General features: G+C 43.5%; 1 protein-coding gene across 1 annotated transcript; it reads left to right on the plus strand.

The window, feature by feature from the left end:
* The first annotated feature begins 91 nt into the window (after nt 1-91).
* Nucleotides 92-17,028, plus strand: LOC148659689 (uncharacterized). The gene is made up of 9 exons (XM_088637410.1): nt 92-203; nt 5,479-5,641; nt 7,331-7,602; nt 8,101-8,255; nt 9,434-10,982; nt 13,154-13,322; nt 14,100-14,356; nt 15,072-15,169; nt 15,274-17,028. The coding sequence occupies exons 1-9, from the start codon at nt 149-151 to the stop codon at nt 15,580-15,582; spliced, it is 3,027 nt and encodes a 1,008-aa protein (XP_088493536.1). The 5' UTR covers nt 92-148; the 3' UTR covers nt 15,583-17,028.
* The last annotated feature ends 324 nt before the right edge of the window (nt 17,029-17,352 follow it).

Consider the following 17,352-nt stretch of genomic DNA (forward strand, 5'->3'; position numbering starts at 1 on the left):
GGGAAGAAAGAGAGAAAAGAGGAGGGAGGGAGAGAGGGAGGGACAGGAGGCGTGTCTCTCCAGGTGTGTATATCAGAGCAGGAGACAGACAGAGGGAGAGAGGAGAGAAAGGAGAAGCTGGAGACAGGACTCTGACACACTAGCAGTCATGGCGGTGGGCATCAGTCTCTGCGTGTTGGCGGCTCTGGTCCTGACAGTGAGAGGTAGGTGGTGTCTGTCTGGCCAGTGGCTGACCTGTGTCTCTTAGTGCTCTGACGAACTCTACTGTCCTCATTTATCAGCACAGTGTATCCACAGGAGAGCTGAGTAACTAAAGTGCCTTGAAAATAGAGCAAAACAGGAGATTAGTTAATGAGTCTATGTCCAGTAACAAACGTTTTTATAAAAAATATTAAAGGATTTTCTTAAAATTCAAAAAAGATAACCAAGATGAAATACTAAAGTCCTAAAGCTTGTGACTCAATTTTCCAGCTCCTTGCCAGGTTTCTGTTAAAGGCTTCCACAGTGTACAAGCACAGGGAACCCCTTTTAATGATGTTAAGCAGGGACCAGGAGGATGTATATTTTTCCAGAGACTCAAGTGTGATAAACAGTATTTCTCTATAACAATCAGAAAGAGAGTCAAAGTAATAGAAACCAGGATGAGGAAACAGAAGATTACATTCACATACTTTTATGTTTTTCTATGTGTCATTTCTATAATGACCCTTTAAGTCAATTTAATTCAAAATATTTTATTTAGCTTTGAAGGACAGAAGTTAAACAGCAAACAGTGAAACACATTGTACGGTACATTTCAAATAAAACTGGTTAAAAAAACATGGCCACAAAAGGTCCTTAAAATGATTTGGCAAGTAACAGAGTTCCTGTGTAAGGATCAAGTCCTACATTATAGAATAAGGTATTAATACGTTCATTTGATATTTAATAAAAATCTATCCAATGGAGATAATATTGACGCAACATCTTTACACTATTTTTTGAGTCTGATGGCTTCTAGAACACGGTAGAAGTTTTCTTCTACCTGTCTTGCACTGTGGACAGTGAAAACAGCTTCCTACAGGCAAAAGTTCAAAAGACTGCTGAAGAATACGAGATATAATTGTGCTGAAAAGGTCATTGAAAAGTTTCAGAAAAGCTCAGACTTTCCAAGTTAACAATGAACGAGAGACTGAGCGTGTGAGAGAGGGAGATTTTGTGTGCATGAGAGAGAGTGAGTGATGAGCAACATTTGTAAGCAGAACTCTTATTTACACAAATCTGTAATTTTCATAATTTTCACGTGCAGTTTATCTCATGCACAAAGATGAAAGCAACACACAGCAAGATACTTTTAAATTAAACAGTATAAATTCATGTACAGTATAATTTTATTTTTTGTACTATATTTCGTATTTTATATTTTGATATATTTTGTATTATTACATAAAGTTACTTTAAACACTTTAGATATGATAAGGACATTTACAGTAATACTGTAAACAGTATTTGATTAATTTATTATACAGTAAACAGTAGTTTGAGTAATAGCTCTGATATGAGGGTACAAGGACTAAAGATAAATATTTACAATACTGTTGGATTTATAAAATAATTTTCTTTCTTTTTAAAGGGAACAGGAAGTGTGTGCCTCATCAGGCACAGCACTTAGTTTTTATTTCAGTGCATGAGCCTTGTAAAACCACCAGGACGAGCTAATAAAGCTTAACCTCTCATGTACAGCATTTGAGCTGTCACCAGAAAAAACTGTGGAGGGATCTTTTTCAAATTAAGAATTTAAGTTGTATACTCTTTGAACTTTTAATCATTTTAAACTGTGAATTACAGCATGTTAATCATTAAAAATTAAAAAGTCGGTATATTTTATAAAAGCAAGATTGCTCAGTTGGACAAAAGTATACAACCTTCCACCTTCATATTTTAATAATGCAGAAATATTTTATGCATCAAAGTCTTTATGGAAGATATTACTGATAGTATTAATAATGAATGACCTTGGGCTATAAGCTCAAAGTATTACCATATTGTAACCGTCTGCATTAGTTTAACTGTTGCAACACGAAAATACTTTATTTTTTCATTGACAAAAAGTAACACCACAGCATATCGTTGATCTGATCACGTATTCGTTTCCAATCATACAAAGTAAGTGTTGAGAATCTCCGATTCACCATGCTTTTCACATGCTCATAAACGATATTAATTTAGGAACAAAAACATATTACGGAAACTGTATATGGCTGGTATTGGTAGTTAAAATAAAAAATACACACCAGTATTCCATTTCTCCCTAAACATTTTAAGCATCAAAGTCTTGCATTCAGTTACATACTGTGGTTGTTTTGGAAAAGTTTTTAGGTGTTCTTTCTGTCTATATTAAGTTTATATACTTCGTAAAAAGTTATAATGTTTTAACCTTTTCTGTGTGTATGCTTGTTATCGCAGTAAACAAAAGCATACTTTTTAGAATTTGATTAATAGGGAATATAATATGGTATCGGGTATCTAAAAAATTAATAACAATATAATTATATTAATATACTGTAGCTCAAATTATCGCGTAGTACACTTTCTCTGGATATGTCTGCCTCAGTTTCACTCCTCCCCATGTGATTATTTCTCTGGCGTAATTAATCTAAATTAATCTCGTTTATGACCTTCAGACATGTTATGCTCTTCTTCTTTTTATGCTCAGCTACTAAAATTTATCTTTCGTTGTAAAATTATCAATTTAGAAAATGACACACGTCACACATCTCAAATGGGCAATTTTGGACGTTGCATTTTTGGAAGTCTCTAATGTAATCTAATGTGCATTCTTGTATTCATAAAAAGTGTTAGATTTTTGTGAAATATTGCATATTTTAGTACATAAAAAATGAAAGAATTGTGGAGAAAATATTTTCAGTTTAACACATTTTTTCAGCATTTATTTTAGATTTCCCAAAATCATCGTCAACCCTGTTACTTAAAATAAAATCCCCTAATATACATATAATGACGGTGTGATCCAAAACATGAGATATCATATCTTATTAGGATGTGAAAGCAGGCTTCTAGTTGAACCCCTGATGTTCCCTTGCTCTAGTTTATATTTAAAAATGTTTGGCTGGATAGTATTGTGGTGTCCTGGAAGCAAGATGCCCCAGGTGCCTGAGCACGTCACCCTGAAGCCTTCAAAATTGCAGCTGCATTTTCCCCTTTCCCTTCCTCTATCAATAGGGGTCTCCTTTCCACTTTTCCTGCAATCTCCGAACCCCAAGCTCAGCAGCTGGCTCTGTTACACTCTCTTCGCTTTGCTACTTACCCTCTCTTACCTGAGTGAGTGAGCATGCCTCTGTACTCAAATGGGGCAATAAACTGGTAAGCTGCAGTTCCAGTCTCCTGCCTCTCTTCTTACACCACCGCCCATGCAGAGGGAAACTGGGGGGGGCACTTCATACAGTATTCTTTAATGCTACTAAAAATAAGTAAAAATGCATATTAGATTGATTATAAAATCATTAACATTATCACGAATCTCATCATTACCTTGTTCCCTACTCAAAACGTTGCTAGAGGTGTCTTTATCATTTCTCTCTACCGACCCAGAAACTGGTTATTCTTTTCCCTTTGAGAGACAGTCCCTGCTGTCGGGGGATTCTGATATTTGGAATGGAAAATTAATCAAGATTCAACATCGAGAATTGCAATCTAACAAAATCTTAGCCGGCAAACGTCTTGCGTTTTTTTTTTCTGCATGGGTCTGCACAGAAACAAATGTAATGAAACTTCACCTTAAATCAACATAGCAGCTGCATATTTTTTTCGTTGTGAAAATGTGAAGACCGAACTTGTTTCATTCATACTGTGCACCAAACCATATCACTGCTAAAACACACATGCATGACGTGCAATATGAGGTGATAAACGGTAGAATGCAATCATGATCACCACTGTATCAAAAGTTAGAGGAGGATTCAAATTCAAACACAAGTTTGAAAGGGCACCTGCAGTCCCAATTTCTCAGACTGTGTCACGGTTCCACCTGTCCCAAGGAGACCCAGCGTCCGTTAATCACCGCCAACCGGCTCCTAATGACCAATAACAGCACCACCTGAGCTGACTATCCTATCCCACACTATTTAAGGACTGCTTACCTGCCCCAGTTTGCTTGGCATCGAATCTATGAGCAGAGCTTTCCCCTTCGTGTGTCAGCCCAGCGCGTCTTACCTTGTTCTTCCTGATCTCCCGGCTTTGTGACCAGTTCGCCTTCTTAGACTCGGGCTTCGGATTTGACTTCTTGGATAAGTACACCTGGCTTTTTTACTTCTCTCCTAGGAGTTCTGACATCATGTTCACTTCATTACAGACTGGTCATTAAGTCTTACAGTGACAGAATAAATCCCATTGTGGCCATAGGGAAATCTCACAACTTTCAGATGAAGCACAGAATCGTGAACCTGGTGAAAGTACTGTAAGTTGTCATGTTGTTGCAAACCTGTGGTCTCGCCACAAGCAAGAGTTTGTGTGAATTGCAATGTGAAGCAGCCCTTCCTGCTCACTAGTCCCTGTACTGTAATGACTGTGATGGACACAATAAGTGCAGCAGACATTTCACTGCAGAAATGTTCCATGCAGAGTTAACAAGTCAAATTGTCTGGAAGTCAAGAGCAATATTTCTATTGGATTAAGAGATGTATTCACAAGCCTGCTTGTTTACCGTCTCATAGAGTCGCAACACGTCGCAGGCTGTTTTGTTGCCTCGTTCTGAATCTCAGAGCATGGCGCTGCGCAGACCTGGAAATTTCTTTTATTTTGGGATCTAAATTTGAGGTTTTAGAGGTTACTGTGTACAGTTTAATTTCATTGTGGTTCAAAATTCACTTATCAATGCTGATACTTTCCAACCCTGAAATATAAAAATAATGTTTCAGTTCCTCCTTAAATCTGTTAAACTAGACGTTATTAACCCTGTTACACACCCACATGTGAGTTTAGGCAGGGTGCGCCCAGTGGATGTTGTTCAGGTAATGCACCCAGAGGAAGAGTGGGGTAACAGTGGCGTTTGTCACACCAACATAGGAGCATGCACCACTGAGCATTAACTGGCTGAGCTAAATAAGGAAGGTAGTCTCTAGGGGAGCATGCACTGGGGAAGAGGGAGCCCCCTCTCTATGGGGAACGAGGTCTCCCTGTGAGGAAATACTGATCAATAATCTGAGAGGGGGACAGTTTGGCTCAATGCCAGGGGACTCATTGCTCAATTTCAGAATTGTGTGCATCACTGTGATTGCTGAAGACCTGTAGGCTATAACACATACATCTGTTTTAAATACATTTTCTATTTTTTGATCGTGTTGAGTGTGCAGCTGAATTTTCTTTTTACAGATGCTACTGTGAAATGAAAGACCTCTGTTTTAGAGATTTTGTATATGGGAGATTGACAGCTCGCTCTCACTACCTGTCTCTCTCTCTCTCTTGGGTGTATCTCTCCAGCCTGCGGCCAGGCGCCCCTGAGTCACAGTGTCCTGCAGGGAGACTCTGCCCAGGAGGGGTCCTGGCCCTGGCAGGCCAGCCTGCACGTGAATGGTCAATACTGGTGTGGAGGCTCACTGATCAACAGCGACTGGGTGCTGACCTCTGCAGCTTGCTTTCGCTGGTAGGGGAGCAGAAGACATCTCCTCTGTATTAACCAATAGATATTGACAATGTAACAAATGGAACTGCTTTCCATTCCTCTTGGGTTCTGTTGTTGAGTTTCATGAATAGGGGCTGAGATCTTGTCTTCACATGCTGTTACACAGAAGAAGAGTCAGTGTAAAACTCTCAACTCTGAGGTCAGACTATTACAGATGTTGTATCCCTGCAAACAACAAGCAAAGCACAGCTGAAAGCTGAAGAAACAGCACTGCTGGCTTTGGCCCAGACACTGAGGGGAAACGCTGACTACAGCCGTACTACACTGAAGAATAATGAAACACCAGAGAGTCTGCACTGTGCAGGTCTCTTGTCCTTTGACACCAAGGATCAATTCAATTCAATTCAAGGTGCTTTATTAGCATGACCGATGGGTACAATCAGTGTTGCCAAAGCAGATAAAAATAATAAAATTAACATGGAACAAAACAAAAATAAAAGTAAAATAAAATCTACAGACATATTACAGACATTTAAAACAAAGACATATTATAAAATATTGACATATACTGTAGGCGGCTGGAGCATTATTGGGAGACAGACTCACTGTTCCTCAGGCTGTGACAGGAGATCACATACTGGGCTGCCAGTTCAGCTGAGTTCCCTCCTCCCTCTCCCAGTAGGATTGGGACCCATTGTGATTCTGGCAGGTGATGGAACTCTGGGACTAGATTTCTGAGTTTAGGGAAGAATGTTTCTCTAATCCCAGAGTATCTGTCACAGTGCAGAAGGAAGTGCACCTCTGTCTCTATTTCTCCCCGCTGGCAGTGGGAGCACAGCCTGTCCTCTCTGGGCAGCCAGGTCTGTCTGTGTCCAGTTCCTATGGCCAGGCTGTGGTCACTGAGCCTGTACTTCATCAGGGTCTGTTTCTGTTTGTTGTTATCTTGATTAGATATTTTGGCTAGTGTGTATTGTCTGTTTAGGGTTCTGTAGCATTCCGGTTTGTGTTGTGTTTGTGTGTGTGTGTCCCAGTGTGTGAGATACTGCTGTTTGATCTGTGCTGTGATGTGGTTGAGTCTGAGTTGTGGTGCTCTAGCAGTGCTGTCCTGAGGCTGGTTGTGTGTTGTGTGTGTTGTGCTGTGATGTGGTTGAGTCTGGGTTGTGGTGCTCTAGCAGTGCTGTCCTGAGGCTGGTTAGTGTCGGTGTGGCTCAGGTCGGTGAGCCTCAGGACCAGCTGGCTCAGGGGGCTCTGTTTTGGGCTCAGCTCTTGGCTCAGCAGGGCTTTGTGGTGGTAGGAATTTTGGTCGCTGTTTTTTAGGTGTAGCCAATACTTCAATATTCTTTTCTGTATGTTTATCAATAGTGGGTACTGGCCTAATTCGGCCCTGCACCCGTTGTTAGGTGTTTTTCTCTGCACATAGAGGATGTTTCTACAGCTCTCCATGTGCAGAGTTTCTGTGGGGTGTTTGTCCCATTGAGTGTAATCCTGGTCTGCGAGAGGACCCCACACTTCACTGCCGTATAGGGCAATGGGTTGGATTACACTTTGAAATATTTGGAGCCAGATTCTTGTTGGTGGGTTGATGTTGAAGAGCCTCCTTCTTATTGCGTAGAAAGCCCTCAGTGCCTTCTCCCTCAGTGCCTTCACTGCCAGGTCACTTCACTGTCTCTCTCTCTCTCTCTCTGTCTCTCTATCTCTGTCTCTCTCCAGGAGCACTAGTGTTGCCAGTTATTGGACAGTGTACCTGGGCAGACAGACACAGCTGGGTTCGAATCCTCATGAAGTGTCCAGAGGGGTCCAGACGATCATTCTTTACCCCATCTCTGTCGATAATCTATACAATAACATTGCCCTGGTAAAGCTGAGCAGCCCTGTGATCTTCACTGACTACATCCAGCCCATCTGTCTGGCCGACGCCAACAGCTCCTTCCACAGATGCACCAGCTGCTGGCTCACGGGCTGGGGCAACATGACTGATGGAAGTAGGTTAATCTAATTTTTGTATCTGTGCACATGTAGTTATAACACTTTGATTCATTGACTCCTGTCTCTCAAACCCAGAGATGAACCTCAGTTCAATCCCCTTCAGCAGCCCCTGTCTCTGACTCTGCCTCCTGTGGACACTGATCTCTGCCAGCAGACAGGGGGTCAGAGGTGACACAAGTCACTCTTGTCGTCTGTCCACTGGTCACTTTCCATCTGCTCCCACACAGCTCGCTGCTGCAGCACACTCTCACTCCACAGCTGTACCACTGGGTCCTTCAGGGCTCTACAGCAGGTCTCCACCTGTCCATGTGTCACACACCTGTGAGCCCATGAGCCCATGGTCATCCTGCTGAGTGTCTGAGACCCTGAGGAGAGGCGGAGATGGGGCTCTGAACCAAGAGGAGTGAGACCTCAGGATCTCCACACTGTAGAGCTGCTGGGAGAGTCTGTCACTGACTGAGGGAAGGACACTGAGAATCTGTTTCTTTCAACAGCATCCCTGCCAGGGAACCAGACCCTACAGCAGGTCCAGCTGCCCATCATTGAGATCACAGACTGTATGAATCAGACCAATGCGATCTATAATTATAAATTGGTAACAGAAACAATGATCTGCACTGGAGAGACTCCAAAGGACAAATCATGCACGGTATCTGAAGTAGATCTTTCTTCTCTACAAATCTTATTGTTATTGCTGTTATTTAGGGGGAAGTGATGAAAATAAAAATAAAACATAATAATGAGGTATCGACAGCAAAATGCTACACCAGCAAATGATAAAGAACAACTATTGTGGGATTAGTGTGCATTTCACAACACATCTTCTATATTCCACAGTACAGCTTGATAACCAGACCCAAACTTTCAAAGTAAAACAATCTTTCTTCCAATAAATGATATGAAATATCGCACCATAAACATACAGTAACAGGTATGTGAATTTGTAGAGTCCATCCCTTACAGAAATTCTGCCACTATTATATACATCACTAAAATCTGTAACAGGTTGGGAAAAAAACTCACTAAGCCTTGATTTTCCTCTGTGCTTACAAGTGAATGGGAACTGATATCCCGATTATGACCAGACAACATTAAAACACGATCTTAAACCCCTAGTTAATCACTATGCCCGTATTAACCCCTCTCTCTCAGTGCAGTGTTAATGTACTGGAGTGTCCAGTGTGTCTGTATGAACCCCTCTCTCTCAGTGCAGTGTTAATGTACTGTAGTGTCCAGTCAGTGTGTCTGTATTAACCCCTCTCTCTCTCAGTGCAGTGTTAATGTACTGGAGTGTCCAGTCAGTGTGTCTGTATTAACCCCTCTCTCTCTCAGTGCAGTGTTAATGTACTGGAGTGTCCAGTCAGTGTGTCTGTATTAACCCCTCTCTCTCAGTGCAGTGTTAATGTACTGTAGTGTCCAGTCAGTGTGTCTGTATTAACCCCTCTCTCTCTCAGTGCAGTGTTAATGTACTGGAGTGTCCAGTCAGTGTGTCTTTATTAACCCCTCTCTCTCAGTGCAGTGTTAATGTACTGGAGTGTCCAGTCAGTGTGTCTGTATTAACCCCTCTCTCTCTCAGTGCAGTGTTAATGTACTGGAGTGTCCAGTGTGTCTGTATTAACCCCTCTCTCTCTCAGTGCAGTGTTAATGTACTGGAGTGTCCAGTCAGTGTGTCTGTATTAACCCCTCTCTCTCTCAGTGCAGTGTTAATGTACTGGAGTGTCCAGTCAGTGTGTCTGTATTAACCCCTCTCTCTCTCAGTGCAGTGTTAATGTACTGGAGTGTCCAGTCAGTGTGTCTGTATTAACCCTATTCTATTTCTCTTTACAGAATGCAAATTATGCTTACCCCGGAATCGCAGGGAGTCCACTGGTGTGTAAACAGGGATCTTACTGGATTCAGGCTGGAGTTCTAAATTTTAGAAACTACTGTCCCGAATACTTAGTGTCTTATGCCGGACTATCCAATTACAATTCCTGGATTAAAGCACAAGTTGGTTCGAACACTGCGGAATTTGTGGAATTTAATAACAATTCCATATGTAACGACCCAACTGTCTCACCAGTGTCCACTGCCTCCTCTACTACTGCAGCACCGGTGTCCACTGCCTCCTCTACTACTACAGCACCAGTGTCCACTGCCTCCTCTACTACTACAACACCAGTGTCCACTGCCTCCTCTACTACTACAGCACCAGAGACCACTGCCTCCTCTACTACTACAGCACCAGAGACCACTGCCTCCTCTACTACTACAGCACCGGTGTCCACTGCCTCCTCTACTACTACAGCACCGGTGTCCACTGCCTCCTCTACTACTACAACACCAGTGTCCACTGCCTCCTCTACTACTACAGCACCAGAGACCACTGCCTCCTCTACTACTACAGCACCAGAGACCACTGCCTCCTCTACTACTACAGCACCAGTGTCCACTGCCTCCTCTACTACTACAGCACCAGTGTCCACTGCCTCCTCTACTACTACAGCACCAGTGTCCACTGCCTCCTCTACTACTACAACACCAGTGTCCACTGCCTCCTCTACTACTACAGCACCAGAGACCACTGCCTCCTCTACTACTACAGCACCGGTGTCCACTGCCTCCTCTACTACTACAGCACCGGTGTCCACTGCCGCCTCTACTACTACAGCACCAGTGTCCACTGCCTCCTCTACTACTACAGCACCAGTGTCCACTGCCTCCTCTACTACTACAGCACCAGTGTCCACTGTTCCCTCTACTACTACAGCACCAGTGTCCACTGCCTCCTCTACTACTACAGCACCAGTGTCCACTGTTCCCTCTACTACTACAGCACCGGTGTCCACTGCCGCCTCTACTACTACAGCACCAGAGACCACTGCCTCCTCTACTACTACAGCACCAGTGGCCACTGCCTCCTCTACTACTACAGCACCGGTGTCCACTGCCTCCTCTACTACTACAGCACCAGTGTCCACTGCCTCCTCTACTACTACAGCACCAGTGTCCACTGCCTCCTCTACTACTACAGCACCAGTGTCCACTGCTCCCTCTGATACTACAGCACCAGTGACCACTGCCGCCTCTACTACTACAGCACCAGTGACCACTGCCTCCTCTACTACTACAGCACCAGTGTCCACTGCCTCCTCTACTACTACAGCACCAGTGTCCACTGCCTCCTCTACTACTACAGCACCAGTGTCCACTGCTCCCTCTGATACTACAGCACCAGTGACCACTGCCTCCTCTACTACTACAGCACCAGTGACCACTGCCTCCTCTACTACTACAGCACCAGTGTCCACTGCCGCCTCTACTACTACAGCACCAGTGGCCGTCACTTCCTCTACTATTCATACATCTACAGTAACCACTTCTGATGCACTCCCCAGTGAGTTAATATCCGCACGTATCTGTGAATAACACAGTTGTGTCTAGTATTCATGATAAAACGGTGAACTGCAAAATATTCAGAGCTTTACTATGTTGTCTGAGAGTTGATGTGAAAGCACCTTTGGCATAAAGCACAGCAATTACAGAAACTTTCTAATTAGAGGCACAACAGTCTAGGACCATGAGACGTATCTAGCTCGTAATTGAGCCTCTCCTTCTGGTCTGCCCAAATACCCATTGCCCAGCGTCCACAACTCAGCGTGGTCTTGTTTTTATATTGTAACAAACACTCCTGAATCTGTGTTGGCAGTGTGAGGAATGATAGGCTGGAGACAGCTTTACAGGCTCACTGATGGTTTTGTTAACATCATCACAATCACTGACACAGTGATAGAAACTGCAGGCTGGATGTTGTTTATATTAACCAATTGCTATAAGGTTTTGATTACTTTTGTTTATTTTTCCTGATCAATACTATTTTAATTAACCAATGCATTAGTATTTTAATCATAGGTAACCCTTTCTTATATTATGTGTTTTAACCATACATGCTGTATCATATAATGTATACGTTATGCAACTGTATAGCTGTGGACTTGGTTTATATGAATTAGGCTATTTGCCACCGATCATGACACTGAACCCTCATGAATGTCCAGACCTTACTGTATATTGTTGACACACGGACATTTATTCACATCTCAGTCATTGAACTCTGTAGTTCTCTTAAAGCAATCTTTAACCTTACTGTCACATCCCTAAACAGTTTCCTCCTTACCCAACAGCTCATTTAGAAAGAACAGTCTGATTTATGCTGAGTGCTTATGACACAGTCCACATCTTAATTATTATCTTCAGAGTGCTGAAGGTGATAGTCTGTGGTTTCAAGGTTTTGTTCAAATGTTTCTCCTTATTTGTGTTTTCTTCATCTCTCAGTTGTCCTGAAAGCACCTGTCTGAATTTTTATTTTTAGATTCGGTACCTGACTATGGGGATCTTACAAAGATAGGAGTATTAATTCTGAAATCACTGTTATTTCACATAGAGGTCAGTCAACAATCTGTGTGGGTCAGTAAGGTTATTTTATGCACCTTGATGCACAATGGTATCGTTAGGCAGATATCAGGGTGAAGGACAGTAGAGATCGATGTTTCTTTCATTCTATACTTGCCATGCTGTCTGCTCTTTTATTCCATTTCCCCTTAAATATTGTCAAGCCTCCCTGGAACACTGGAACAACTGTACCCCCTATCACTCTTCTGTTTGTGCTACTCTTCTTCCCCCTGCTGCCCGCTTAACCCCCACTGTGTTGGTGTCCAACAGGTGGGGTGTCGACCCTCTCCAAGCTTTATAAATATAGGTATATTCAAAAATTTAATATTGTTAATGATACTGGGAAAAGGTGTTATCCTTTGTTTATTTTCATTTTCAGCTACTGAATTTTTTCTTTAGTTACATGACTCCCATATTAAGTGTAGATTAAATGAAGCAACAAATTCACTAACATCCAACGCAACACAAGTGCCACCTATTGACATTTTTTTGCCCAGTGAAGATTCTTTGGGCAGTTTGATTAGTAATTCTGAATCTTGAAGCAGTATAGCACACCTTAATTTACCATGTCAACAGGTTTTGAAGCGCATTTTCAATGGCTGTGTCAGTTTTTATCTTTTGGGGGTTTCCCTTGGAATCTGTTCTCAACCATCGATTCAAGTCTAGCAAACACCAGCAAGTGATTTCTGCTTCCATATCAGTGCAGTTCACCGCAGGCTAATTTTGGCAGGTGATTGCAGTGTCTTCCACTGGCAAACACAGAGTTAAGTCTGTTTGGACATGATTCCAATGGTTTTACTGCCTCCACCTCCTGACTTGTGTCCCATCACCTGCATTACTTCTCCTTCACTTCCTTACCCATCAGTGTTCCATTGAAACATCGCATGTCTGGAAATGCCACTTCAAACAAAGCACACTCCTGCAACATGTATGGTCCTCATTCACACCACTCTTTCACTGTATGTTATTTGTCATTATTTTGAATATGATCTTCCTATGACCTCTGCATAGGATCTAATGAGAGTATAAAAAGTCATGTGGTGATATTGGAGGGCTGGATGTGAGAAATCTGTCCAGTCCTCTAGGGTGATTCTGCTGTTTCACTGCGTTTTTCAGTACAAGTCTGTGGGAGGCCCAAACTTAATACATCCCTTCTCGTGGGTCAGTCAGCTGCAGAGGGGTCCTGGCCATGGATGGCCAGCCTGCAGAGAAATGGGAGACATGTGTGTGGAGGGACCCTTGTGACCGGTGACTGGGTGATGACAACTGCACAGTGCTTATCCAGGTACAGACTAACCCTACCTGTCCCTCTCACCCAGGTACAGACTAACCCCACCTGTCCCTCTCACCCAAGTACAGAGCAACCCCACCTGTCCCTCTCACCCAGGTACAGAGCAACCCCACCTGTCCCTCTCACCCAGGTAAAGACCAGCCCCACCTGTCCCTCTCACCCAGGTACAGACCAACCTTACCTGTCCCTCTTATCCACGTACAGACCAACCCCACCTGTCTCTCACTCCCAGGTGAAAAATAACAAGACTCCACTAATGATGTTGAAACAATTCTGATGTGACCATATAAAACAGCTATTAAAACAGTTAAATAAATACCGAGGTAGTCGTAGAATCGTTCTCATGTTCAGACACTGGGACACACGGGACTAGACACAATGACATCATGAAACCAAGACAGGAGAATGACCACAGCCAGAAATAAAGGAATAAGGTCAGACACTAAGACCCTTTAGAAAGCCAAAAATGATGGCTCACCACATAACGATTCATGTCACAAACACTCTGAGTTAATACAACAGTAATTCACACACCAACACAGGAATGGATGCAACTGAGACTCAGAATGATGGATTTAATTTTGGCACTGTGACAGCAGTGCTGTGGAAATACATGTTCTAACAGGACTCCAGACACAGACAGTGCAAGAGGGCTTTAGACTGAGAGACAATGAGGTCACTGTCTCCTCTGTTTCCCTGCAAGTTTCTCTTCAGTGTTGATACGTTGTGCTGTCCAGTATATCTGTTATTCCCTCGTCTATATCCCTCCAGTCCAGTGTCTGTCCAGGAGTGGACAGTGATCCTGGGAAGACTGAAGCAGAATGGCTCAAACCCCTTTGAGAGATCCCTGGGAGTCCAGAGTTTCCAAACCAGCCAGCTTGGTGGCACCAACATCGCCCTCCTGAAACTGGACACCAAGGTCTCCTTCACTGACTACATCCAGCCAATCTGCCTGGCTGGGGAGAGAGTCTCATTCCCCACTGGAGCTCAGTGTTGGGTCACTGGCTGGGGCAACGCAGCTGGGACAGGTGAGACCAGAATTTTGGATCATATTCCAGGATCAAAGAGTGGGACACAGGCCTCACCATGTGGGCAATGCTGTTGTGTCCTTGATCAAGGTACTGCACACAGACTGGCCCAGCCTGTACATCTGTATGCAGGGGCACCAATATTGGGGGTGGGATCCCCCAGGTCCCCAGTGTGGACAGCGCTATTGCATTCTCTATCCATGTGCTCCACTTGTTTGCACAATTTCATTTGTTCCTTTATGTACAGTGGTGTTTCCATGGATTTAAGCAGTTGATTTTAACGTAAATGGTAAAAAAACAGTAGCTTCCTAATAGCTTCCTAATTTAATGTCAGGAACTGCATTAAATAATATACTGCTGCATATCAAGGGGACAGGAGGAGGACTAGATCACACTACAGCTTCTTGAGTCCTTTATATGCTACACTGTCTCACAGGCTGAACTCTAGGGAAAAATGTTCAGAATCTCTTTGAAATTGCTGCTTGTTGAGTGTTGAGTGTTGAGTGGGTGAAGATAAAATTGCTGTTCTTTGAGTACTGGTAATATCAAATATCAAAACACGTTCCTTTCTTACACCTCTATCCTGGAGGCGGGGTGACAAGACCAAGATTTCTCCACACTCAGTGCCAGGTAGATGAGTCAGGAAGTGGGAGAGGTTACATTTTCCCACTTTCTCTTGAAAGCTAAGATCTCCCATGTGTCCCGATACTGTCAGGTGAGAACACTCTCCAGCAAGTGTCCACAGCGATCACCGCGTGTGTGAACGTCTCTTCAGCTGACAACCTCTGTACCGGATCGCTGGACCTACAGCAGGTACCCAGACCTCCAGACACTGAAATCTCCTGCTTCTTCTTTAAAACACAATATTCAGGCAACAATGTATTAACCCTTCTATCTTTGTGTTTCTGTCTGTCCAGGTAGACTCAGGGGATCCCCTGGTGTGTAAACAGGACTCTCTCTGGATTCAGGCCAGCTTTGTTGCAGTGGACAACACTGTCCAACGAAATGGGCGTGTGGCCCGAGCTTTGCAGCAGGGGGTGTTCCCCAAGGTGTCCAGATACCAGAGTTTCCTGCAGAGCAACGTGGGCCCCACTCTGCCCCTCATCAACCCCAACACCGTGGTCACCACCACCCCCACCCCCAGCAGTGCCCACTCCCTGGGACACACTGTCCTGCTGCTGGCTGTCCTGTCCCTGCTGCTGACCGCCTGGACCTCCACACCCTGAGCCCTGTTCACTCACTGGAGACCTATAGCACCTGGAACAAGGACGTGTCTCTCTCCCTGCTGCAGGCTGGACTTCAGGGCTGATATTCTGTCTTCTTTTCATACCTTTCATGATATTGTCTCTTGTGTGAACACGGACACAGGCTATAAAAATTACTGATTTTGATACCAGCACGATTCAGACAAGCTGCCCCAGAAGGCTTTGTTTTTCAGATATTCATTTCATACTGGCAGATTTTTAAGTTTTTCTTATTTTCCTAGCACTGGGGGAAAAAAATCCTAATGTGTGACAAAACTATGCTCACACCATGATCAAGTCGGTCAACCAACCAATCCATCCAGGTTTCTTACCAGTAGTGAAATTATTCTGAACGTGTTCTTATTTAATCAGTTTTGAATCCTATTGGGACTGTGTCCGCTGTCTGAGAATGTTTTGTTTTGTTCTTATCCATTTTCCAATTTCTGTATAGGTTTTTTTTTAATCAATCATTTTTGATCACGTCATGAATTCGTCTTCTGTGTAAACATGTACACAGGCTGTAAACATACTGCCATGCAGACCAGCACATTTAGACAGGCTCATTGTTTTTTTTTTTTCATTCCATTCTAACCAATTTTAAACACTTTCTGATTTTCCTAGAGTTAGAAAACAATTCCCAGTGTGTGACACAATTGCAGACAAATAACATTATGAGCGTAAATTACTATCACCAGGTCAATCAATCAATTGCTCGTCCACAAGCTCCTGAGCAGCGGTGAAGTTATTCTGCACGTATGCTGCTCCTTTTTCTGGCTTTGAACCCCTCTGGGACTCTGCGGCACAATTTAGACAGGCTGTGTCAGTTATCCAAACATGTTTTTATTTTTGATGACTTTCCTCTAAAGACTTATGAATGTATCGTTTTTAATTTTCAAGCATAAAAAATGTAAAAAAAAACTTATTTTTCAGTCCACCCTTCACTCTATGCCCTCATCATCGTGATCGTTTTTGAAATATCTCTCCGGAGCGCGCGGACACTGTTCACTTGGACTTACCAAACAAAAAAAAATTTCAAAAAGGGTACATTCTCATCGCACTAAGCTCCTAGCCTCTTACTCCTGTTATTTAATGCATCGTGTATTTGGCAATGCAACGCTCACACTGAGACAATCCTTTTATCACAGCTCTACACACAACACAGATCTAATGCTTTTTTTGCAGAGAACTGAATAACTAAAGCATTACCCATGATTCACTTCAAGATAAACGTTACCTCTTTGTACCACATGTCCTGTCTCCCCCAGCCTGCTGTGTCCCAGTGGACTCAGCTCTGGTCTGTTCTCTCTCATGGGGATCCTGTCTCTGTCACGATGATGAAGGCTCCTCCTGTGCTGCTCTGGGCTGCTCTCTGTTTCACTGTCCTCTGAACAGCACTTAATAAAACACTTCATTGATTGTTGCATCAGACATCTGTTCTCTCTCCACCAGCCTCTGTTCTTGTTTCTTGTTCAGGGGACACAGCAGTGGGGCACACGGGGGACCCCAAACCTCAAACCCCACCCCACCTCCAAGCTGCCTGGGAAGATCATCTCTTAAAAAATGTTCCCCTTCTGTGTCACAGCTGTAAAAGACAAAGCACACACAGGGAGCCATGTGATCTAGAACCCCCTGGTCTTGTGGGGGCTGTGGGGGCGTCTCCTGTTTGTTTCCTCATGGGGCTGAACTGACTGGAACTCCTTCCCCTCACATGTGATCAAGGGGTCCCCCCATCTCTGAGCTGCCAGCAAAGAA

Source organism: Lepisosteus platostomus, chromosome 6 (assembly GCF_059453375.1).
Source record: "Lepisosteus platostomus isolate fLepPlt1 chromosome 6, fLepPlt1.hap1, whole genome shotgun sequence".
NCBI classification, from domain to species: Eukaryota; Metazoa; Chordata; class Actinopteri; order Semionotiformes; family Lepisosteidae; genus Lepisosteus; species Lepisosteus platostomus.